Source organism: Plasmodium brasilianum, chromosome 12 (genome assembly GCF_023973825.1).
Source record: "Plasmodium brasilianum strain Bolivian I chromosome 12, whole genome shotgun sequence".
NCBI classification, from domain to species: Eukaryota; Apicomplexa; class Aconoidasida; order Haemosporida; family Plasmodiidae; genus Plasmodium; species Plasmodium brasilianum.
This window is the reverse complement of record NC_090125.1, coordinates 2,716,636-2,742,755: the sequence shown is the minus strand read 5'-3', so window position 1 is coordinate 2,742,755 and position 26,120 is coordinate 2,716,636. Positions and strand designations below refer to the sequence as shown.

At 24.9% G+C, this 26,120-nt stretch overlaps 5 protein-coding genes across 5 annotated transcripts; 2 read left to right on the top strand and 3 right to left on the bottom strand.

Moving 5' to 3' along the window:
• Positions 1-1,461: 1,461 nt before the first annotated feature.
• MKS88_004560 (uncharacterized protein) lies at positions 1,462-15,656 on the top strand (the record flags this gene model as incomplete). The annotated part of the gene is made up of 14 exons (XM_067217745.1): positions 1,462-10,867; positions 11,042-11,148; positions 11,333-11,397; positions 11,592-11,721; positions 11,915-12,020; positions 12,220-12,283; positions 13,590-13,654; positions 13,802-13,869; positions 13,990-14,060; positions 14,353-14,447; positions 14,529-14,637; positions 14,799-14,862; positions 14,983-15,090; positions 15,240-15,656. 14 exons carry the CDS (start codon positions 1,462-1,464, stop codon positions 15,654-15,656), a joined length of 10,875 nt encoding a protein of 3,624 aa, XP_067072143.1.
• Positions 15,657-16,442: 786 nt separating this feature from the next.
• MKS88_004559 (uncharacterized protein) lies at positions 16,443-17,756 on the top strand (the record flags this gene model as incomplete). Its single annotated transcript, XM_067217744.1, has 4 exons — positions 16,443-16,523; positions 16,634-17,044; positions 17,237-17,401; positions 17,571-17,756. The coding sequence occupies 4 exons, from the start codon at positions 16,443-16,445 to the stop codon at positions 17,754-17,756; spliced, it is 843 nt and encodes a 280-aa protein (XP_067072142.1).
• A 338-nt stretch (positions 17,757-18,094) lies between these two features.
• Positions 18,095-18,778, bottom strand: MKS88_004558 (uncharacterized protein; the record flags this gene model as incomplete). The annotated part of the gene is made up of 1 exon (XM_067217743.1): positions 18,095-18,778. One exon carries the CDS (start codon positions 18,776-18,778, stop codon positions 18,095-18,097), a length of 684 nt encoding a protein of 227 aa, XP_067072141.1.
• Positions 18,779-19,416: 638 nt separating this feature from the next.
• Positions 19,417-22,002, bottom strand: MKS88_004557 (uncharacterized protein; the record flags this gene model as incomplete). Its single annotated transcript, XM_067217742.1, has 1 exon — positions 19,417-22,002. The coding sequence occupies one exon, from the start codon at positions 22,000-22,002 to the stop codon at positions 19,417-19,419; it is 2,586 nt and encodes an 861-aa protein (XP_067072140.1).
• Positions 22,003-23,496: 1,494 nt separating this feature from the next.
• MKS88_004556 (dynactin subunit 4) lies at positions 23,497-25,707 on the bottom strand (the record flags this gene model as incomplete). Its single annotated transcript, XM_067217741.1, has 1 exon — positions 23,497-25,707. The coding sequence occupies one exon, from the start codon at positions 25,705-25,707 to the stop codon at positions 23,497-23,499; it is 2,211 nt and encodes a 736-aa protein (XP_067072139.1).
• Positions 25,708-26,120: the final 413 nt, after the last annotated feature.

The window sequence follows — 26,120 nt, the reverse complement described above, 5'->3', positions numbered from 1 at the left end:
TGTTAATTAAAAATTTTCAGTATAAAAAGAACAATATATATACAAATACGTATTCGTGCATATATATATGTTTATATACATTTTTATGAGTACATTTAATATACATTTATTTAAGCAATCGTTTACATATATGTGCATATGATTAAAAAATAAATGATGATAGTGACGAAATATATTCATACATATACATATACGTATGCATAAGAGTATGTATATATATATATATATATATATATATATATATATATAAATACGTATATTTCTGCATTGTGTAAAAGTAAAAATATCAGAAAAGTTTGTTACTCGAAAACTACAAAACGTGGTAATTTTTATTATTATATTATATTAATGTATACACACCGTAAAGTTAGAAAATAAATATCGTTAAAAAAAAAAAAAATAGAAAGGGATATAATAATAAGTGTGTTTTAAAAAAATTAATTTTACTCCTCTTATTGTTCTTAATAATTTAAAACGTTCTAACTTTAAACTGAGAATTTTTAAATGACATTAATATTTTCCAATTCTGATTTTTTTTTTTTTTTTTTTCTTCAATATGTTTTTTATCTTCTGTAACAAATTTAAATAAATATATTAGCGCATAATTAAGAAATCTTTTGCTACTTATCTGTTTTTTTTTTTAAATTCAATCTATTATATATTTTCATGTTATGTTGTTATTTGTTTCATATATATATTTTATATTACCTACATGAATAAAAAGTAATTCATAAGAAAATACAGACATATAGGTTCCCCTCCCCCTCAAATAATTTACATTCCTTGTTTGAATTTTCGCCTTTAGCACATATATATTATATTTTATGATATTCTTTTTTTAGTCTTTTGCAATAAAAAACATTTGTGTTCGTACGAATTTATATGTACTGTACATATATATGTATTTACATTTCTTCACTTTTATTAATCTCCCATTTTGTACTATATACTGTTTTTTGATTTTTCAATATTTTTCAATTTATCCATATCTGTTTTTGCTATATTTTTTTCTTTTTTCTTTATTTGTCATTTTTGTACCTATTAATTTGTAAAAAATATATATTTTAAATGTTTGTTTATTTTTCTTATGAAGAATATTACTCATTTTTGCTTCCCGAATGGAGTAAAAAGTCAGAATGAAGTATAACATAAAATATATATAATTAAAACGACATAATTATGATGAAATAAAACGTTAAATAACTGAAGAACATATTGATATTAACCAGAGAAACAAAGAAAGGTAGTTCAATAAAAAGTGGAATAGCAGTAAGAACAGAAGGGGGAGGTATTGTGAAAAAAGCAGGTATATAAACGTAGCGAGAGAGGCACATAAATAACCGCAGCGAGAGAGTTATAAAACATCATAGAGGAAGAATCAAATAAATATACAAAATAGGGTAATAAAAGAGAAATAGAACATACCTTCCAAATAAGCATGTGCAAAAAAAATTTCCAAGCATGGATCCACTACCGGTGTTAGAAGAATTAGAAAATGATTTAAAATTATTAATTATTGAAACAAAAAAAAAAAAAATATGTATAAAAGAGAAAACTGAAATATTTATTATAAAAATAAAAAATTACAATAGTATAATAAAATGTAATAAAAATCATTTATTAAATAGTTTTGAATTCCCCATAGATGAAATAATTGAAATTGTGAATATAGGCGTTAATATTAATAGCCATAAAATTATTTGTATTTGTTTATTAATAGTTCAACGTGTTGTGTTTTACATATTATACATAATAGATAATAGAGATATGATAAAAAGTTTTAAAGAAATTAATATAGAAAAACAAATAGAAAAAATCACAAATAAATTGTTTGACCTGACTTTTATTGAAGATAAGAAAATTCTGATTAAAATATTACAGATCATTTTAGCAGCATTTTCACCAAAATATATTGAATTCTATAATAAAGATAATATTAATACACTGCTCAAGATTTTGTATGCTATTTATTATACGTCCTTATATGATAATAATCATGTTTTATATCAGACATGTTGTGCTGCGTATGAGCAGTTGCTAAATTCGTTGATTGATGTATGTAACAAAGAAAATCTAGTTTATTATAATGCATGTAATGATTATAAAAAAAAAGGGAAGACGAATTTAGACAAAAAGAAGAAAAGAAAAATAATAAATAATAATGATTATCATGACAGTGATAGTGATAGCGACAAGGATGAAGATCATTCAAGTTGTGTAAACTTTTATTTTGAAAATTTTGATTTACAGTATAATACAAACAGTCCTGTAGATTTAATATACATAAATGATCTAAATAATAGGAGTAATAGGAAAAATAAATATAAGCTAATATCATTAATTCATTACTTGTGCTATTGTTGTTTCGTAAATATTCGAACAAAATACAACTCAGATTATATAACCCATTCAAGCGAATATGGTATTGCAAGTGACGAAAAAGAATATAGAAATAAAAAAAAAGATCCAAGTAATAATTGTGAACATTTGGAAAGTCATATTAAAAATAACACTTATAACGATAATTTCGAATTCAGTATTAGAGAAGAAAAATACAAAGATGATTATAAAACCATTCATTTGAACTTTAAACAAAGGTGTGATTCTAATAAATTGGGAAAAAATTATTTAAATAATGAGCAATTATCAATTCAAAATAGTGAAAAAAAAAAGAAAGAAAAAGATCATAATTCTGTAGATGATTGCACAAACAGAAATCCTTCTGCTTTTTGCAATTATAGTCAAAATTCATTAAGTAGCAAAAAAAAAAATGGTTTAAATAATGTAACAACTGTAAACAACAGTAGCAATGTTTGTACCTTGGCGGAGAAGGAGAATATATTTAAGGAAGAAGTTTGCAAAACGGGAAGCTTTAAAAATGATGAAAAAGAAAATAGCATCAGTAGTAGAAGCAGCAACAACAACAGAAACAGTAATAGTTATAACAAATGTGGCGCAAAAAATTCAAATATTAGAAAATTGTTGAAAATTTTGAAAAGTTCAAACTCAAAGCATGAGGATGATGATTTTAATAACATAGAATTTAATGAAAATAAATGCGTGAATTTCCGTGAGAAGAGAACAGACATACTATCGAGTTATAATAAAAATAATTTAATTTTGCCATTTAATTTTTGCTTGGATTTATTGTATGTTTTTTTAAATAATTTTGAATACTTTTTACAGAATTTTGAATTTTTCAAATTATTAAAATTTGAAATTATTTATATAGTATTAATATCATTAAAATATAATTTACACATGGATGTTTTTTATAGATGTTTAAAAATTTTTAAAATCATTTGTCACCAATATTTCCAATATTTTTTAGGCGAAATTAAATACTTATTACATATATTAATTCATTATTTATGTTTGAATGAATCATGTTCAAAATTATTTATTGTTTTAAATTTTTTTTTCTATCTGTTTGATAATACCTTGACACTTTTTCATTTATATAAATATTTTTATTATGAAAGTAGACATAAAAAGGGCATTCTCTTGAGAACTGATACTCAGGTGGACTATGAAGGGGAAAACCATAACGAAGCGGTGAATGATAAGGAAATGGTGGACGATAAGGAAATGGCTAATGATAACGAAATGGCTAATGATAACGAAATGGCGAATGATAAAGAAATGGCGAATGATAGCAGGGTGGCAAAGGGGAAAAAGCAGAAGAAAAAGAAAGGACGAAATAATTTAGAACAAGCTTATTCCACAGTAAAGCATAACAGTGTTAAAGAAGAAAAGCATGAATATAAACATGAAATATCACAGGACATGAAATGCAATCTCGATAAAATGAATGAGGTCAGGAGGATGAATGACGATGGAAATAAAACAAATATGAAGAGTTATATTAAGCAATCAAAAAACTCATTGAATACCGATGTGAAAGTATATAACGAGGAACAAATGAAATCTGAACTAAATGCAGATTATGAGAATAATAATAGAACTATGAAAAGACTAAGTGATCAGGAGGATAATTATACTGATAAGGACGATTTCGTTTTTATAAAGATTGTTGAATACATTAGCAAAATTATACATGAATTATTATTTTTACATTCAATAGATGTAACTAAAATGTATATTCATTTAAAAATATTTAAATATGATAGAATATATACGACCGAAAAGAATATAGATCATATTATTGATAAGGTTAGAAGTAAGTCGAATAATAATTTCACAAAGGACGAGAACTGTGATATAGAGGAAGAGATAGAGATGAAGGACAAGAATCAATGTAAAGCAGGAAAAGAAAAGGAGAAAGAAAAAAAGGAAAATGGAAGAAGACATAATGAAGAAAAAATAATAACAAAAGGAAAACGAAAAACAGAACTAAATGAAATATCATTTTGTAATTTTTTGAGCTACCCTTTAATATTGCCAAACAATTATATAAACCCAAGAGAGAATTTTTATTTATTTAAATTTTCTACAGAAAAAAAAGTAAGTAAAATATTATTTGATGATTTGTGTTACAAAGATGCCGATGAAATTCTCTTACTTGCATCATCCGTAGATAGCATTTTATCCATAATAAATTCTTTTTATGTAATTTTTTTAAATATACTAAAAAAATCTTTTAATCAATATTGCTTTGCAACAATAGATTTAAACGATGAAAAAAATTTACAAAAAACAAATTTGTCAACAGATCGTAGTACGATGTTTAATGAAGAAATGTGGACAGGAAAAAAAATACAAACGGAGAAATACAACAATGTAGGTGATAATAGACACAAATCTGGTAATACATTTTTGCGATCCGGTGTGAATAATGTGGAGAACTTAAATTTTTATTATGAAGTAGAGCGAAGAATAGAGCATTATAATAACAGCTCGATTGTACAGGTGAATGAAGACACAAAAGGAGATATTAATAGCAGTTATTATAGCGGAATGACGTATATTAATAACAACACAAATGATAAAGCAAATAATTACTGCAGTAGTAATAGAAGTAATGATTACTATTTTAGTGGTGAACAAAAGTATTATAATTGTGCAGATAATGCTCATAATACGGACAAAATTGAAAAAGATAGTAATCTTTATGGGAAGAAAAATAATTCATACGACGAGCACATATCGTTATTTTGTTATGTATTTAATTCTACGTGTAGATATTTTATATCTTCATTGTGCTTAATTTTTTCATATACAAACACGTTGGATCCTTGTTTTTTTAGTGGATTTCAGAAATTAATTTTTATCAGTACTCATTTAAAAATAAATATTTGTACAAGAGCATGTCTGCAAACGTTGACCAAATGTAGTAGTATATTTACATTAGAAAATTCTCCTTTTTTTTTGAAAATTCTTCGAAATTTTGAAAAACAAGATAATAATGTCAGAGCAAAGAAAAATAAAATAGGTAACAGAACTAATTACAAAGGAACTAGCTCAAGCCCTTCTAACGAGAATAAAAATCCCTTTTTTAAAAGTAATAAACCAAATTCTAGTGATAAGAATACCGTGAATTCATATAAAACTCAAGGTGATATTTCCACGACACATAATATTAAGCATAAATCAGTTAAAAGAAACAATAATAAAAATGTTTACAAATTAAATACTAAGGAAAAAGATATGCGTACTAGTGGAGAAGTTAACATTGTTAATTATTCTATAAGTAACTGTGATGATAATATAGAATGTTCTATTTTTAAAGAAGACATCAAGGATTCTGTTAAAATGGTTGATATGTATAATGAACAGAAAAATGTGCATGCAAGAGATAAAAGTGAAACAAATGTTAACTTGAAAAATGCAACAGAAAAAGGAAAAGATGGGGAAGTGGCCCAAAATGGTATACATGACACAGGGAATGATCGAAATTTGGAAAATAGAAAAATGTGTGATGTGAATGGTACTAATAATTCTAACAGTGTGTATAACGTGAATAAAACTGATAACTATGTCGAATTTCATAAGAGAAAGAGTGGCACATCTAAAGACTCCCTTAACATAGCTTATAATAATGCACATAATAATATCCGTAGTGATGAAAACAAAGAAATGTACAAAGGTAGTAGTTTTACAGGTGAAAACAATTTACTTGGTAGGGAACCTATTTCCAAAAAAGTGAGCATAGAAACTGTTGAGTCAAATTTTGTTTCTTACAAATCAACATTAAATGAAGACTTGTTAAAATATTTTGACGAAATTATCGGTGTGATTTTGAAAGAGTCATATTATATGAATAATGACTTAAATAATGTAAAATATATTTTATCAATAAAAGCTGTAATTAGTATATTCTATGTATATGGTGATAATTTAGATTTTGATAATTGGTTAAAACTAATAAATTTATTTGTCGAAATTAATTATATATATAAATATATATCTGCTATAGAAAATAAAACCATCGAATTTTTAAATTTTCTTTATCTTATGAATAAGAATGAAGAAGATTTTGTATTTTCATTACGTAAACGTCTGATTGACTCAGATAAAAAAACCTATATACAAAATATAAATTCAAAGAGCATAGAATTCTGTTATTTTATATTAAGATTTATACAGAAAAATCCTGTATTATGCGCAGAAATTACTGTAATATTTTCTTCCTTTTCTTATTTTTTTAAAAATACAATTTTTTATAGCATATCCACGCTGATGAACATATTAAATTCCATTCACTTCATGATATTTAATCAATTTTTTAAGCAGAAGAAATTTGTTCATAAACAGTCTAATAGCTCAAATTATAAAAACAGTGCTACGAAAAGTGATAACGAAAACTCTTCTTCATATAACGCGGATAAGGCCTTAACACAAAATAATAATGCTGCATATAATAATTACCTAAGTGATATAGATTGTAAAGATAGAAGTGCAGGTAGTAACAATGATATGTTGAAGCCTAGTAATGACGATAGCAGTAATGACAAGGATGTCAACGATATGAGAAGTTATAATAATCTCATAGCCGACAATGCTGCAGCTGATGCGAATAAGTACTGTGGTGGACAAAACTCACTCAACAATTTATGCTTCATCAAGAAAAGGAAAAAAGAAACGGAACATGCAGATAGAAATAGAGAAAATGTACATCTCATAGATTTAAGAAAAAATAATTTTAATAAATCAAATAGAAAGAAAAACATAACTGAAAAATATATGGACTTTGTTTATAAGAATGATGATATATTTGAAATATTTTATTATTATTTATCTCATTTTGACCCTATGTACGCCTCGTATTTCACATATTACAGTGAAATGTTTTTTCTAAAGAAGAATGCAAAGCAGAAAAATAAGGACAGGGATATAAATCAATATGATTGTACAAACATTCAGAAACACAGTGGATTATCAAATAGTAAAACCGAGTTTGAAAACAACTCAAATGGTAGCAGAATTAACAGTAACCGTAATAGGAGTAGTAATAGTAGTAGTAGTAGTAGTAACATTAATAGTAAGAGTAATAGTAATGGTAATAGTGATAGTAATAGTGATAGTGGTGAAGCTACGAAGGAACGTATTTATATTGTTCTAAAGCGGTTAGAAAAGTGCTATATCTTTGAAGACTTTTACCCATTATATATGATAGAAATGTTGTGTGTAATTAATATGAACAAAATAACACATATTTATAACAATTGTTGTATGAGTATTTTATTATTATCCTTATGCAAAAATAGTGATATTCAAAAAAAGAGTATTGATACGCTATTTAATATAATAAAAAAATCTATAGTACATTATAAATATAATTTCAAAATTCAGCTTCTTTTATTTAAACCATTTTTTTTCTTTATAATAAATCCATATGTATGCTATCGTTCTTATTTTATTAGCTCGTTTTTGAACTTTATTAGAAAAAATGCTTCATTTTTTAACAAGGGTATGTGGCTATTTATTATTTTCCTCTTATATGTGTCTATCAAAAAAGAATTAAAAAAAAAAAGTCTAAAAAGTTTGAATGAAGGAGAAAATCAAGATATTCTTGAGGAAAATATATCAAATATTAACAACATTTTTAATATTTTAGAAATTATAATTGTAGACTATATTGAAGAAATACCAGTATGCAAAATTATGGAAGTGATAATACATATGCTTATATTATTTGCATCCTTAAACGTTTTGAGTAATAATACATCATTTAGAGCTATTAATTTTTCTTGGTCCTTTGTGGACTACATTATAAATTGTTTTGATTTATTGAAACATAATATAAATAAGAATATCAAGGAAGTAAAAAAAAAAGATACAGAAAATGGAAGCAGAAAGGAAAATAAATTATTGCATATATGCTTTATGGAAAATAAAAAAATGTATATATTTCAAGACGAAATTAAAATGAAGAATATAAAAATGAAAAGCTTTTTTATTTTTATTTTAAATCATTTAACGAAACTTTGTTTTGATGAAAGAATAGAAGTTAGAAATTGTAGTATTAAAACAATTATGAGCATTCTGTCGGCCCATATATATAAATTCGATTTCTTTTTTTATAAGACATCCATATGTCTGTTATTGAAAAGACTTAGTATAAAATATTATTACAAGATACAGGATTATTTTAAATTAGAAAAAGAAAATAAGGAGCATACTGACGCAATTGAACTGAGAGATAAACTGCGCAATGAAATACCTACGTTGGACATGTCAAATCAGAATAGCAACAATCGCATTAATTATAACTATGACTGTAATGAACACAACAGTTATAATAACAATGTCCGTAACAACTGTAGTAGCAGAAAATGCGAAAATAATGAAAGCGCGAATGGGTTCATTATGGATGGAACTGAGTCATATAGGAACACATCAAGTGAAAACACAGTAACGCATAATGAGGACGTTTTGAAAGCAACGAGAATAAACTCATGCTCTGTGAATGGGTTTAACGATTTAGTGGATGCCACTGAAAAATTTTCGTTGTTTGATAATCCTGAATCGGCTAGTAATATGTTGAGAGAAGCATTTACAAACAGTTTCAAAAACTTAATAGAAGAACAAGAAGGTTATTTAACAGGAAAAAAAAAAAAGAAGAAAGATAAGAAGAAAGAGAAGAAAAAGAAAAAGAAGAGATCGGATTTATTGGATGAAGTAGAGAATATTATGATGTTACCCATTATCAATGCTAGCAAATTTTTGGAAGTAGATAAAAGTTATGATTTATATGATTACGTTAATGCAAATTTTAGTAAAATTATTATTCATCATTCTAGGGACAGTATACTAAAGCAATGGATCGAAAGTTTTATTTTAATTATAGAAGGATCTAACAGGATATTACTTGAGCAAAAGAATTATAAGAAATTTTATTTTTTTTATGACACATTTGTATGTATATTAAAGACCATATTGTTTACTGATTATTATAGTAAGAACATGTTTGAATTACATATATCTATATTGCAAATACTTAATAATATTTTTATGTCCAAATTTACCTATTTTGGTGTATCTTACTTTACAATGAAAAATTCCATAACAACTAAAAAAACATACACAGATTATTTAAACATTTTTGATAAATGTTTTTTTTATATATATAATTATGCTTATTCTATCAATGATCAAAAGATTAAAGACTTTTTAATTAAGCTCATTACAGAAAATTTAAAGAATATACATTCTGACAAATGTATATACGTGAATTCTTTGATGTATTTGCATTTGTTTCATTTGTTATTTGCCTCCAATTTAGAGGTTTCCGTGAATGAAGATGAAATAAAAAAAAAAAAAAATTTTTCCTTTTTAAATTATGATTCCTTATTAAATAAGCTATATTTTGATTATTTCATTGACAATGAATCGGGGGGAAACAAGGATAAAAAATGTAATTATGAAGAACCCTATGACAAAAAAGAAGATAGTGGTAATATAATGGATAATGTACTCAAATTAGAAGCAGAAAAAAGTCAAACTTCAAATTCCGGGGAAAAACTATCTTTTGCAAATAGTCATTTTTCATATGAATACAAAACAGATAATTCTATCATTGATCCATTAAATATTTACAATATATTAGAAAACAATAAAGAAATATATGATATAAAAGAAAGTATGACGTATCAATATATGAAAAAGAAAGATATATACAAAGATTACTTAAATAGCAATATAATAAATAGTGATATTTTTACAATTATTATGTATATATTTCTAACGTTGGAATATGATCATATTAACCTTTTGATAAATTATGAGCTTCGAAATTCAGTGAAACTTTTATTACATACCCTTTCAGACAATGAACAGAAAAGAGAGATCTGTACCAAATTAGTAAATTTCTTATTTAATGACAAGGCATTATTTAATGAAAATTTGGATGAAATAATTGATAAAATAGAATTAAATGATACATATAATAAACTTGAAATGGATATGAACAAGAATGAAAGAAGTGTAGAAAATAAAGAATGTAATAGATTATTTACCTTAAATTATAAAAAACTTTACCCTTTAAATAATTATGTAGAAAGTTTTCAACTGTTTTCAATTGGGTTGTTCAATTATTTTAGTCCATGTTATATTTATTATATTCATAATAAATTTAATTTATATCCAAATTATAACATGAATTTAATATTTTCAATAATGCTTTGTAATTTCGTTAGACAGGAATATTGTAGTTTATATTATCAGAAGGAAAAAGACTATTTCGTTTCTTTTATAAATATGTTCCCCTATATTATAGCAACGCATGTGAAATGTTTTCTTTATAATTTAAATAATAATTCTTGCTTTGTATATTACGAGAGCATAATCATATTGTTGAAAATTACATATAGTGTACTTCAAAAGTGTACGATTATTCCTAAAGATAGTCAACTGAAGTACTGGTATTCTGTCATTTTTTCAATCGAGAAAATACTTTGTGTTAATTGTAAGCTGAATGGGTCTAAATGAAATCGCTGTGACAAACAATATGTACATATATGTACATATATGTATATATATATGTATTTATGTATTTACACAAATAATGTATAATTTTTACCTTCATGTGACCTTATTTTTATTTCTGATTTTACTTAATTTCCCCCTCTCCCCATTCTAGGTAGCAATGATAAAATTGATATGTTAGACATTATGCTCATAAAATTCATAAGGAATAATTATTTAATCGAAAAATCCCTGGTTCCGCTATTTATAAAAATCTACTTGGTAATACTTGCAAAGAAAAAAGCCAAATAAAACCAAATGAAATAAAAATCTCAAGAACTAATATATTATATGTGCAATAAATAAAGATTAAAAGAGGAACATTAAAATGTACAAAATTGAATTATGTAAAATGCCTATTAATATGCCTCCTTTTAACATTCCATTATAATTCTCCTTTCGTCAGACAAAAATTATAAGTGAACTGAATGACAAAAAAAGAAGAGCCTTTTCAAGCTGGACATTACAAATGTGAGTACATATTAATTATTGTTATTACCAAAATTTTTGTTATTATGACATTTTTTCTTTTGCTTTTTTTTTTTCATTTTCTTTTCGCTTCTCATTCCTTTTTTTTTTTTTTTTTTTTTTGCTAATATACGTTCGTTTTACAAATCTTGTAGTCCATTTTTCCCTTTTAAATATATTACAATTTTTTTCTGTAGATTATTTGAGGAATACGAAAAGATGACTAAGGAAAATTACAACGATCATTATTATACTATTTTTATTACATTAGTCATGCTAAAAAAATGCGTGTTAACATTAAAGAATTTTTCAAGTGGAATCGATGAAGTAATCATTTATATATTTAGCCATTTTATTAAAGTTATGTATTTTTTATGTACATACATATCTGCTTACACTCTTACCATTTAGTATATCCAAAATATATACAACGTAATGATTTATATTTAGAACTTAAATATAAATCAAAATATATAATTAAATAGGGTGAATATTTATTTTTCCTTTTTTTCTTTTCAAGAATAATGCTGACGAAGTTTTATTTATTTTATATGAAATGAAAAAATTAAAATGCTATTATTCCTACATCGACATAAAAAAAAGCAGTTCTATATTAAAATTCACAGGTAATGAAAATAGGATAAAAGGCACATAAAAACATATGTATAAAATGCGAGAAAATTATAATACATATGGGTATACCTTTTTTTTTCCCCCAATATGTATATTATGTTTTTTTATTTTCCTTATATTCCTTATTTTCACAGTTTTTGCAATTTTTACAAATTTCATAATTTTCATAATTTCGTTTTCAACATTATGCAGAAGATAAAGCACACATGTTCATTTGTTACCCGTACCTTTTAGACTGCTTAAACACAAAAAATTCGTAAACACGAAAAAAAAAAAGAAAAAGAAAAAATTTCCAAGCTGAATAATAGAAAAATTAACAATAGGTGTATATATATAATATATTTATATATATACGTATCATACATTTTTATTTTTACAATTTATAATAATTTTTTCTGGTTTAACTTGTTCAATCTCATTCATCTAAATAAAACATATATATTGAATTTTTCAATTTTTTCTTATTTCCCATTTTCACATTTCCTTTTTTGCATTTACAATTTTGTTTTTTTCTCCATTTCGTTAACTTATACAGGAAAATTTTTACGACAGTTAAGGAATTGCTAAAACTTATATCTTACCCATTGTGCTATCACAATAATTGTTAAAAGAAGATTTTTGCATAGATATATTTCATCTACGCTCGAAAATGAAAACTTAGTTCGATAAAACGAGATTATTGCTTTTAGAATTTATTATAATTTTTTTTTTTTTTTTCCACTTGAACTTTCATTTGTAAAAAAGCACAAACAAGAAAAAATGTAAATTAGGGTTTTTAGTCTTTATTTTGCTCCATATATATACATATATATATATTATATACATGTATCTATTAAAGTCAAATATGCACATCTCAATTTATAAAATTTTTAAGAATTTTGGGTGATGTTCTTACGCAAATTATAATAGTATATAATATATTTTTTGTGTTAATTTAATTTCTTGTTTTTGTTTGTTTTTTTTATTTTTTCATTAATAATAGATTAAGCAATAATAAACTTATATCCTTCAAATATTATATAAATATATATTATATATATGTATTTTCTTACAATTTTGTATTTTATATTTTTTTTCGTTTTAAACAATTAAATGTTAACAAAATTTGAAGGATCATTATGAATAATTTTATCATTAAAAAGTTAAGCAAATAATTGACCAAGTTTAAAAAAAATATATATAAAGGATATTTTTATATATACAAGTCATAAAAGGAAAAAGTTCTCATCTCCCCTTCTTTGCAATGGACATTTCATAATATAAATGCATTACCAATTATGGAAGAAATGAGATGTTATAATAAAAAAATAAAATAATAAATTATATTTAAAAGATTCAAACCATATATGACATATACATATATGAATATATCCATATAGATAGATATACATATATATGTACATGTACATACTTTATATAACGAATTTAATAAGGCATTTCTGCCTAATGAATCAGTTGACAAACGTATTCACTATATACTATTCAAAATTTATTAATTAAATATATGGTCATGTCATATGTCATTTTAATATATTATTATACATATTTTCGACTTTATGTAGATATGAGTGCGATCCATGTTTGAACAACTGTTCAAATTGTGTAGTTATCACTTTTGTAATTTTAAGTACATAAATATGTAAATATAACTAAATGTGTGTATATATACTTGAGTATACGTGTGTATATGCGTATGTGTATATTTTTATATTTATGTATTATTATGTTTTTTATTTTTATTTTCTTTTTTTGTTACACTCCCTAGCATTGTTAGATTCCCTAATGGGAAAGGACAGAAACGAAACGGATTCAAAAAAAAAACACACTTTTAAAGATGAAAATGTATGTATGAAATAAAAATAAAAAAATATATTGTGTTGAACATACTTCATATATATAGCTAATATGATATGAAAATAATCAAATGTAAATATAATAAACGTTTAATTGAATTTTTTGAAGGTATGCAAATATTATTTAATTGATTTTTGTCCTCATGATCTTTTTCCAAATACAAAAAGTGATATAGGGAGGTACGTTTTCAAAATACATTATTGGTGCAAATATGTCAGGGTACATGTACATGCATATATACATACATACCTACATACGTACATACCTACATATATGTTCTAAAAATATCTGGGCATGTGTAGAAAAAGTCTACTGAATAGAGCAAGCAAGCACTGGCATAAAGAAAAAAAAATTATGTTTTCTTAAAAGTAGAAAAAATGCGTAATTCCTTAAAAGATTCCTATAAAGGAATACTTATATTCCATACTTTATTTAATTCACAATATTGTGCATTTTATTTTTTGTTTGCAGATGCAAAAACATACATTCAGAAGTGCTAAAAGAGCAACTTGAAAATGATGAAAATTATAAATATTATTTAGCCAAATATCAACAAAAATTTATGAGTAATTAACTTTTTCACATTTTTTTTATTGTATGTTATCTAATGTATAAGAAGGATAACAATACCATTTTTTTTTTTTTAGAAACATTAGAAAAAATCGTTGAAATGGCTGATATAAAAATACAAAGAAGCAGAGAAAAATTAAAGCAGTTGTCAGAAAATTCCAAAAATCCCCTTGATAAAAAGGAAAAGTAACAAATAAAAGCGAAAGACGGATGGCGAAAAAATTTATGCGTTTGTACAGGCATATATACATATATATATGTGCAAATATGTGAATGTTATTTTGTTTGCATTATTTACGAGAGTCTTTTTTTTTTTCTTTTTTTTTTTTGTTTTAAATTATTTATAGAATAGAAAGTATTAACAGCCACATATGCGACCTACTGAAGCAGGCTGAAGAAGCAGGAGAAAAGGTAAATTTTTTGAATTTTACTAATAAGTATTTTTGTCATCATTTTAGCAGGTATATTGTATATTTTAGTGTGTTTATTATTTATATTAAAAACGAATTCTATGTATTATTATTCTTTAAGGGAGATTTAGTAAAGGGTACTAGTTTTAACAACCAAATTACTACGTTACAAGCGGAAATTAAAAGATTGAATGAAGAACCTGATCAGACAAGTGAAACTAACTTGAAGGTATTGTATTAATTAGGAAAAGATTCGTTAATAATACGTATACACAGTTATTTACACATATATATATTAGCTACCTATGTATATTTGTACACATATTTATATACATATATATGTGTGTACATATCGGTTTGTTCCAATATTTTCCATAGGTATGCGAAGTATGCGGTGCAATGAAGTCAATAGGTGACCTCATTCAACGATTTGAAAATCATGTCAATGGGAAACAGCATTTAGGTTTTGAAAAAATAAGAAACACATTGAGTAAATTAAAAAATGAATTAAAAGAGAGAGAAAAAATTATTGAAGAACATCGAAAAACGAAACATTCTAATGAAAATAATCACTCAAAACGTGAGAAGAGTTATAGAGAACATGAACATAAAAGAAGATCTAGCAATCATAGAAAAAGCTCAAAACGTCATAGATCGCATGATAAAAGTAGTAGGACACACCACTCTATTAGGAGCAAACGCTCCAGAAAACATTCGTCAACCCACAGAAGTAAATCAAATAGCACTAGTCATTCATCCGATAGACATAAAGAGCGTTCTAATAGATACAATTGAAAAGACGCAAATAAAATATCGATTTCGTTTGCTCTTTAAGTAGATAGTAAATGAATATATAAACAAAAAAGTAAACATACATATGTGTACATATATTTACATATATATATTATAAGACGCGATTTATTTAAATGTACACACGCAAAAGTTCATTTGCAAAATGCATTAACCATATCTCTTTTTATGAACATAACATGCTATAGGATAAAATTAAAAAAAGATCATACGCACTTACTGTGTACATGTTAGTTGCCATTGTATATCTATCTTTATATTATTGTTTTGAGGAATATTAATAATATTACTTTTATTATTACCCATATGTAATCCTTTTCTTTTCTGTTACGTATAAATTTATTTCTACAGTTGATGTGTAAATCTTACCTATTTTTATTGTTCATTTCGAAATTTAATTATGCATAATTATATGTATATATATCCCATAGTGCACATTTAGTGCCTCTTCTTTTTCTTATGAATCAGTATATATATATATATGTATGTGTTAAATATTATATACATGTGCATAATTATTATTTTTTTATTTGTATTAACAAAAAAACATAAACAAAATTTTTTTCCCCCAATTTCTTGTCTTATAATAGAGAAATAATTAAGAAAACTTTTCTTCCTTTGCTTTTTAATTTTATGACTATAATGTCGCGTACACAAAAGTTCATATGAAAAATTTTATTTTAAATACTCTTGAGAGTGTCCAAAAGGTTAAAAATATAGTTATGTACGTATATGTATGAATAATTAAGTAAAAACAAATAAATATAAACAATGAAGGAAAAGGGAGACTGCAATAAAAAAAACTTATCTTATGAAAAAAATGAAGAAGTCCTTGAAACCTTAAAAAACAAAGTAATTATTATACATCTTTTTTTGTCTTTCTTTAATTTCTTTGAATATGAATAGTTCATATTTTTTTTTTTTTTGGCGATTTTTTTTCACGCATATACATACAAATCAAGCTATATTTATATAACACCACCATTTTATCATGTAAGAACATAGGTAAGAATGTTTTTGAGACACTGCAAAATCTTTTTTTGGAAGAAAAGGAGAATAACAACAGAAAATATGAAGATTTATCTGAGCATATAGACAAAATGAAGACATATTTTGATGAAAAAATTAACTCTCTTAAGGATAATACGCACGAAAATTTTGAGGAATTAAAATATTACTTAGACCACTTAAATAAAAGCAGCGAAAATAGTACAACAGAGAGTAACACTTTCAAGAACGATTTTGATCTAGTAAAGAATGACGTACTGAAATTAAAAAAGCAACAAGAAGAAAATATAAATCTTATCAAATCAAGCACGAGGACATACTTCGATAAAATAAAAAGCGTACAAGTGCATAATAAAAGTGTGTACGTATGAATGTATATGTGGGCACATAAATGTAGTGTACATGTATATGTGTGTATGTATGTAAGCGAATATTCTCGTATGTCTGGGTACGCATGCACGCACGTATGAATTACGTAGAACTTAAAACATTTAAAATTTTAGGATATGCTATAATTTTCTTATTTAAAATTTTTTTTCGTGTTTACTGCATTATAGATGCTAAATGTAATGAACACAAACATTGAAAACATAAGAGAGGAACTTACAAATTATAAAGAAAATAATCAAATTGAAAATAAAAAAAAGAATATTGAAATTCTACAACTAATAAATGATGAAAATGAAACATTAAACAAAAAAATGGAGGAATCCTTAAATTATGTAATGCTCTTTTTGTTGTTTAGTCCTCTATCTTTTACTCAACCCTCATGCATATATATGCTCACATACATATATACATACATGCATATATTTATATATGTATTTATCCATACTTACATACATTCATAGTTACATATTAGCGTATATCTATTTTCGTTCCTATTTCAAGTTAAGTACCCACATAACGGAAGTCAAAGAACATGCTTATCACTTTAAGGAATACATAGAAAATCAAATAAAAGATATAAAATACGAAAAAGAACTAAACAAAAAGGAAATTGATGAAAAAATTAATACTATATGTACAAATCAGAAGAAACTACGCGACGATTTTTATCCTTCTGCAGCAACTTAATCCAAGCGTGTAAATGCCCCTAGATATATACACACATGTAAGTAATATATATATAGATTTACACGTAACTTCCTTGAAAACATAGAAAGAAATCTTATACAATTTTTGGACATATTAATACACCACAGTATGTTCTAGCACATAAATGATTTATTCCTTTTGTGAAAATTTCACTAGCGGAAAATATTATATTATAAAAAATGAGTTTAAAGAAGTTCGATATATACCCTCACATATGAACATGTGCATACATACATATATACATACATACATACATACAAAGAATCATGTGCATTTTTCTGTACGCATATGTGTGCCTTCCTTTCAAAATTCTCCAATTACAAGACATTAATTTTTTTACTGTGCGCGTAGAACATTTCCTCCAATTTATGAACAGGAAAGGAGTAATTTACCTTATCAAATATATTCTTTCTTGATTTTAATATGTTTAGTTTATTAGTTAAAACCTTCTTCTTATTTGTTAGTAATCTAAATTTCTTTATATAGTAATATACTATTGTTAAATCTGTCGGGTTGTATAAATTATTATATTTTTTAAAAAATTCATACTTCTTCAATGAAAAGTTTTTATCCATAATGCTATAATATAAGCTTGTAACATTTTTATAATTCTGATTATACTGTTGATTAATATCTTCTAATGACTTCAATATATGTTTTATTTCTAGGTCAATATTGGCTACTTCATTTTTCATATTTTTTTCTGATTCTTGCTTTGTTTCCTCATGTATGTAAGAATTTTCTTCTACAATTCTTTTCTCGTCAACTTCAAATTTTAAATTATTATCAATACCATAGTTAACCACATCGAAAGCATGTTTTAAAAAATTGTATTTCTTATAGTAGACCTTTTCTTCCCTCATTCTTGTTTTCCTCCAACAATTTTTTTCATATGTTTGGCATAAAAAAGTAGTCTTGTGAATATTCAAACTTTTCCCTTTCTTATATAATTCTTTAAAAGTTTGTAAAACGTTCCTCTTAACTTTTCTTATCAGTGTCATTTTTGCAATGTCTGCTCATGCTGTTGCTGCAATGGTGGGGGGCAGTATATAGTATACACAGATTTAAAGACAAACAAGAGGGATATGCGTAAAGGAAGAAGTGAATACAAGTAAATGAGATGGTAAGAGGGTGAAAAGGCGAAGAGGGGGAAAAATAAAGGAGCAATGAGAACAGGAGAAGTGCAAGCATATAAAAACGTAAGATAAAAAGAAGTAAAGAAATGGAAAACGTATTAGTGAAAAACGTAAATAAAAGGAATCTTTGTAAAAAGCGATATTCGAAAAATTATAAAAGGTAAAAATTAAAATTTTATAAAAGGAATGAATCTGAAAAATGGTAAAAAACTCTTGGTAACGTGCCTCTTACAAAAGGAGCATATATATATAGAACTACTTTTCACCGAGAAAAAAGAATACACATATAGAAATTTATTTTATTTTTTTCTTTAAATAAAATGTATACTTTAAAAAAAATTGTTAAACAGCAAAAAAAAATTTCTTCTGAAAATAAAAAAAAAGAAAAAAGAATTCATAATTTTTGAAGTGAAATGGAGGTTCTCTAATAAGAACATTTTTTTTTTTTTTTTTTTTTTTTTATAAAAAATAAATTTAAAATTTTAAGATAATGCAGAAGATAATTATTCAAAGGGATAATTCGTAAAACAATTTTCTTCATCATAAGATGAAGAAAAAACAGCAATTGTGTTATTATCATCTAAACAAAAATAAAAATAAGAAGATATACATGAATCAATAATATAAGCAAGATGTTGATATAAAATATGAATTTTTTTATCACATATATCAAGTACATAAGTTGTGTAAAAGTTTCTATCAGACATTTCACAAACTTTTTTTACATTCGAATTTATAAAAATAAAAGAGTTTTGAAATTTATCTTCGCAAAAATTTGTTTTAGTTATACTTGTTGACTTGTGTAAGCCAGTAAAATCATATATTATTTTATCGCTTTTTTTTATGAATTTATGACCATAATTATCCCCGGATGGATATACAACGTTGTTATTATTTTTATGTTTATTATGATCAGGATATTTTTCTGCGTGATTTTGATTCAAAACAGAATAGCAGCTGCTGTTAGTAACTGACGTAGTTGAACAATAGCCAGGATAAATTTCAAAAAGTAGATTTAAAAGTCTACCATCATTTAATGCTACTATCAAATGAATAATTTGATTTTTATTTGCTTTTAGGCTCGTAATTGAATTAATTTTTACATTTTTTGTAATATAGTATGCATATGAAAAGAATTTATCTTCAACATTCTTGAAAATATTTCCACTCGAACTACCAAATAAGGATGTGTTACACATGCTACTCCTTCTAGTAATGTCACATGATGCATATAAGTTATCTTTATTTATTTTATACATATCCTCTACATTTCCTATAATGTATTCAGAAAAATTTTTTGCAAGTGAATAATCAATATCAGGATCATAAATAAATACTGAACCATCTCTTATTTGATCATTATTCATAATATTATTAACAAATTCTACCAATTTTTCACTTATAAAAATAAATACTATATATCCGCAGGAAGATCCTAAATATATGAAATTTCCCATTTCTCCATTAAACATTTTCCTTTCTTTATCGACATGTATATAGTTGAAATTGTAAATTAAACTGAGTTGTACATTTGCTTTATCCATATTATTAACATTATTCATATTACTTTTACTAGGCTTTTTTATTTTTATTTTTTTATTATATATTATTTTTTTTCCAGTGTATGTACTAATAAATGAGAGGAAGTAATCCTTATTTAAACCAACACATATTAAAGTTTTATCATCAGATAAAAAGTCAAAACATTTTACAGAATACGTAAAATAAGAATTACATATAGAAATTGGCTGCACTGTTGCCTCTTCGTCATGATCATCTAAAAATTCGTTGAGTGTATTGTTTTTTTCCATTTCATGAAAATAATTTTCTATATTACTAAAAAATTCTATTTTTTTAACTCTTTTCTCTTTTAATTCTTTAAGAGAAGTTTCACTAATATCATAACTATATACACTACCACTGTAAGTTAGTAAGGACAATATATTTTCACTATTATTCATTTTCATTAAAATTATTGGAGATGAAATATTTGTGAACACTCCTATGTATTCTATTAAATTATTTACTTGGGTTGTTTTTCTTTTAACAACATCTACATTTATTTCTAAAAGGTCACTGTTCATATAGTAACCATTCTTTTGTAATTCTTCATATCTTAAATTTTCTTCTTCTAGTATTTTTTTTTTTTTCATTTCTTCTTCTTTTTCTCTTTTATTTTTTTCTTCCTCTAACATATCTCTTGTAATCTTTAATGGATCTTTTTCATTCTTTTTTTTTTTGGAAATTCCGATAAAATTATCATAATACAAGTACTCTTCTTTAAAATATGCATCATAATCAGTATCTAATTCGTGAAATGAACTAAAATTTATGGTTTCTTTATTTACATTACGATAAGTAGACAATATGTTTTGTTGATTATTTTTATCTCTTTTTATAAACCGATTTGTAGGATTATCATAATCACCATTAACATCATCTATTATAATTTCCTTAACATTTATATAATTCATTTTGTAATTATCCTCTTCTGCCTTTTTTATCTTGCTTTTATAATTACTATTTAGAAGAAAATTTTTTTTTTCCTCACAAAAAACATTATTAAATAACTTATTAACATTGTTTATACTTAACATATCATTGTCTGAATCATTTATTTCTTTGAAATAATTACCTTTGGTGTAAATATCACATAAACTTATTAACGTTTCATCATCATAATTTTCACCATTCTGATCCCCTTGTTCTTTTGTATTAGCCTTCCCTTTTTTTTCTAAATCCTCCTTATGTTCTTCTGATTCATACATGGAAGTAATCCGCTCATCATATTCTTTTTCTGATTTTCTTGAATTTATTAAATTGTTATAATTAAAAATTCGTACTTGACTAAATATATCTGATGTGCTAATAAATAAATAATTCTTAGTACAACATATTTTACTTAAAGATTTTTTTTTCTCCTCATTGTTTATTTTAATATTTTTAAAAAACTTAAATAATGAATTGTATTTCTCATCTATGTTTATATCAGAGTCAGTGTCGTATAATTTCAAGAACGTCTTATGATCGCATGTCTTTTCTTCATTCTCTAGTAGGGTACTAGCCAGTTTTGTTTTTGTCCTTTTCATACTACTTTATAAAATTACTAATAAAATGGCAAAATAAACACATTGCAAAATTAACAAGGTAAAAAGGATAAATATTCACATAAAAAATAGCTATTAATAAATATTCAAATTACTAATCCCTTAACCCCCATGGAAAAACTTATTTTCAAATCAATTTACAATTTTATTTTCTTCAATATTATTACGTAAATGTATATAATGACAATCACGAATTAATCTCGTTCAGCTTATATTGTGTAATACAAACAAAATTTTTCCCTTTTACTTTATCCTCTTATTTATGTCATTTAGCCTCTTATTCATATTATTTAGTTACTTATTCAAATTATATCTTAACAATTACAAAAATTTCTTTTACTTCACATACAACAGTGTATAAGAGACTTTACATATTTATGTGAGAGGTATATGTATATATATATATATATATATATATATATATATTTATTTATTTATTTATTTATTTATTTATATTTATATGTAATTACATTTTTTATACGTAAGTAGTAAATGCTATTTATTTTTAAACTTTTTTGAAACTGTACTTACAGCTGAACGTCGTCGTTCGAAAGCTAGTAACAAATATTACAAGAAAATAAATTTCTTTGTAGGTGTTATTACAAATTGATCATGGTACAAATATAATTAATCGATTATTCCAGAGTTTTCACTAATTACTTCGTCAAATACGACAAAAAGAACGAAGTGAAATGATGTGAAAAAAAATAAAATAAAATGAAGAGAAAAAAATAAGATAAAATGAAATAAAGTAAAATAGGGTAAAATGAAATAAAGTAAAATAGGGTAAAATACAATAAAGTGAAATAAGGTAAAATACAATAAAGTGAAATAAGGTAAAATACAATAAAGTGAAATAAGGTAAAATACAATAAAGTGAAATAGGGTAAAATACAATAAAGTGAAATAGGGTAAAATACAATAAAGTGAAATAGGGTAAAATACAATAAAGTGAAATAGGGTAAAATACAATAAAGTGAAATAGGGTAAAATACAATAAAGTGAAATAAGGCTAAATAAAATTAAGTAAAACAATATTGAAGTCAAGAAAAAAATAATCTCATATCATACAAATTATAATACGCAAAATGCTGACCTCGCACAAGAAGAAAGATACTTATATGAAGGTGGAACTGAATTGATATTATTATATTTATACAGATAAACACTTATATGTTAATTTGTGAACAACAGTATAGTGAGTTAAATTAATTTTAAGCACAGAGGATATATACGAATTAATGTATGGTAAATATATATGCATATATATATAACTTATGCATCGTGAAAAATCGTTGATTAAGAAGTACATTTCGCGAACGTTGCAAAAATAAAAAAGGGGAAAGAATTATGGAGGGGCTTCTAAAAAAAATTCAAAAAAAAAGGATTATCAATAACGAATTACTACTAATTACGAATAACAAAGTACTAATTATTAATTAATAATTACCAATTACTAGTATTTGATCACAATAGTCAGTCATTAAGAGAATAATGATGAAACTTTTTGGTGCTAATGTTATTTGTAAAAACGAGATTCAACTGCAGTTTATGCACTTTTTTTGACTTATCTGAAAAGGAACACTCGACAGTTAATGGGAAATTTAATTTTGTTTTTTGATCCATTATTGCGTCATTATCATTATTATTATTACTACTTAAATCATTACACGTAAAAATATTTTTACTACTACAGTTGTTATTACAACTATTACCATCATTCTGCACATTTATCTTGCTGGGTTCCTTTTCTTCCTTATAATATTCCTTACCTAAAACATGGTTATCAGTATAATTAAAACTAATGATTATTAAGGCCATATTATTCTGTTTCTTTATAATCATATATTCGCTTCTTATAACAGTTTTAATAGCTGTGTTTTCATTTTTTAGTAAGTCATCTATCACTTCATCATAGGTGTCCAATACAAATTCGAACGAGTTCGATTTGGATGTACAGTTTTTAGGTATTTTATTTGTGTCTAATTTTTTTAGAAAGTTATATTCCACTTTTGGTATTATTTTTATATTCATTTCTACGCCCAGAGGATTTATCAAAATAAAATTCAGCACACCATGTTCTTTTTTTATTATTCTAAAATCATTAATATAAATTCTGGGTAAAAATTTCATAGCATTATTATTTAATCGAAATGATGAAGATAAATTAGAATTATGAAGCTTCAGTATGTACTGTTTACAAGTAGAACATCTCTTTGAATTTTTGCTTAATAATTTTGTTCTCAAAGGTTTTAATGCACTAATGCCCTTATAAAAATTATACGGGTAGTCGTGCATATGTTCAGTAGATAGATAATTCTTTATGTGAATAATTAAATTGCTAATATCTCTGTTTTTTGACTTGCCCATTTTGTGATCACCTTTGCATGTTTCGTTTACCTCGTTTTCTTTGCACGTTTTGTTTATTTCATCCTCTTCTTGCATTTTATTTGCTTTGACTTCTTTACTTATTCTATTTGTTTCGTCCTTTTCAACAGCTTCAATTTCATCATTTTTTTTGAAAGCCCTATTTAGATTATCATTTTTGTCTCTCCCATTTATATGATCTATATTTTGAGTGGTATTCCCACCCCATGTTTCTTTGTTTTCATCTAAACCCGCCTGACTACGATAAGCTATCGGATCTAAATATTTTACGTATTCATTTTCTAACTCAAAAATATCACGATATTTTTCATAATCTTTAATATGCTCAGCATTTAAAATATCCTTTAAAGTTATTTTGTCTATCTTTATATTTGATTTACATATTAATGAGGAATTTTCTTCTTCCCTTCTACCTAAGAATTCCCCTATTTTTTCTTTATTATTTATAGATTCATTTGATTTTTTGTAATAATGTACCTCATTGAACGAGCTCATATTTTCTATCTTATGCATGGTTATATTTAGAGCTGTTTTTTTAAGAACTTTTTTTTCCTTCAGTTCCTCATTACTTTTTATTAATTCATTTAATATATTTCTAAAGAAACATTTAAATATGCAATTTTTTTCAATGAGTATCATATCTCCAATTAATTCGTCTAGTTTGGTGTTATAGAGAGTGTTAATAGATGACCATAAACAGTATGGACACTTAAAATAAAAAATATTTTTTCCTTTTTCAAAAAATTTAGGGAAGCTACTATTCATTATTCTTTCTTCTTCTAATACATTACTGTTTTTGTCATGTGAGGAGTCATCATTTAATGTGTTACTTTCTTTACAAACAATTTTTTTGGCATTATCCTTTATTGTATAACCGTAGGTGCACATATCTAATGGGGGAGAATTTACACTACATGTATCATTCGTGTAGTTCTCATCTTTCACATAATTTAGGGCATTCACATTATTTAATTCACTTCTCTCATCCTTTTGATCTGCATAATTACTACCTTTTGCGTGCTCAATATTAAGTATGCTCTTAATTGAATTGTCAAAAAGGTTTTGGGATATTGTTAGGCAACTAAAGCAAAAGGGACATTTAAAACATCGTAAACACTCATAAGAATAAACTGCTGATTCACTTTTTGTGTATATTTGTGTACAACTGTTACAATAGTAATACTCAATTTCATTTCTCAGATTAAACTCATTTTTAATTTTTGAGCATATGACACAAAAATATAGCTCTTTTAATTTAAATAATTTATCGTCCAATAATATATAGACCTTGTTTTTCATTATATGTTAGCTCGAGGTGGCGACAAAAAGGGGAGGGCGAGGGGGGAAATATAAGCATACACACACAAAAAAAATACAAACAGAACGAAAAGTTACAAAAGGGCAGACTTATAAAATGCAAAAATATAGAGTAATAAACTCCACACAAATAGGGTAATAAAATGCAAACATATTAAGGCAATGAAATTCAAACATATTAAGGCAATGAAATTCAAACGGGTTAAGGCAAATGAAATACAAACAAATTAAGGCAATGAAACTCAAACGGGTTAAGGCAAATGAAATACAAACAAATTAAGGCAATGAAATACAAACAGATTAAGTGAATGAAATACAAACAGATTAAGGCAATGAAATACAAACAGATTAAGGCAATGAAATACAAACAGATTAAGGTAATAAATTGTAAAGTA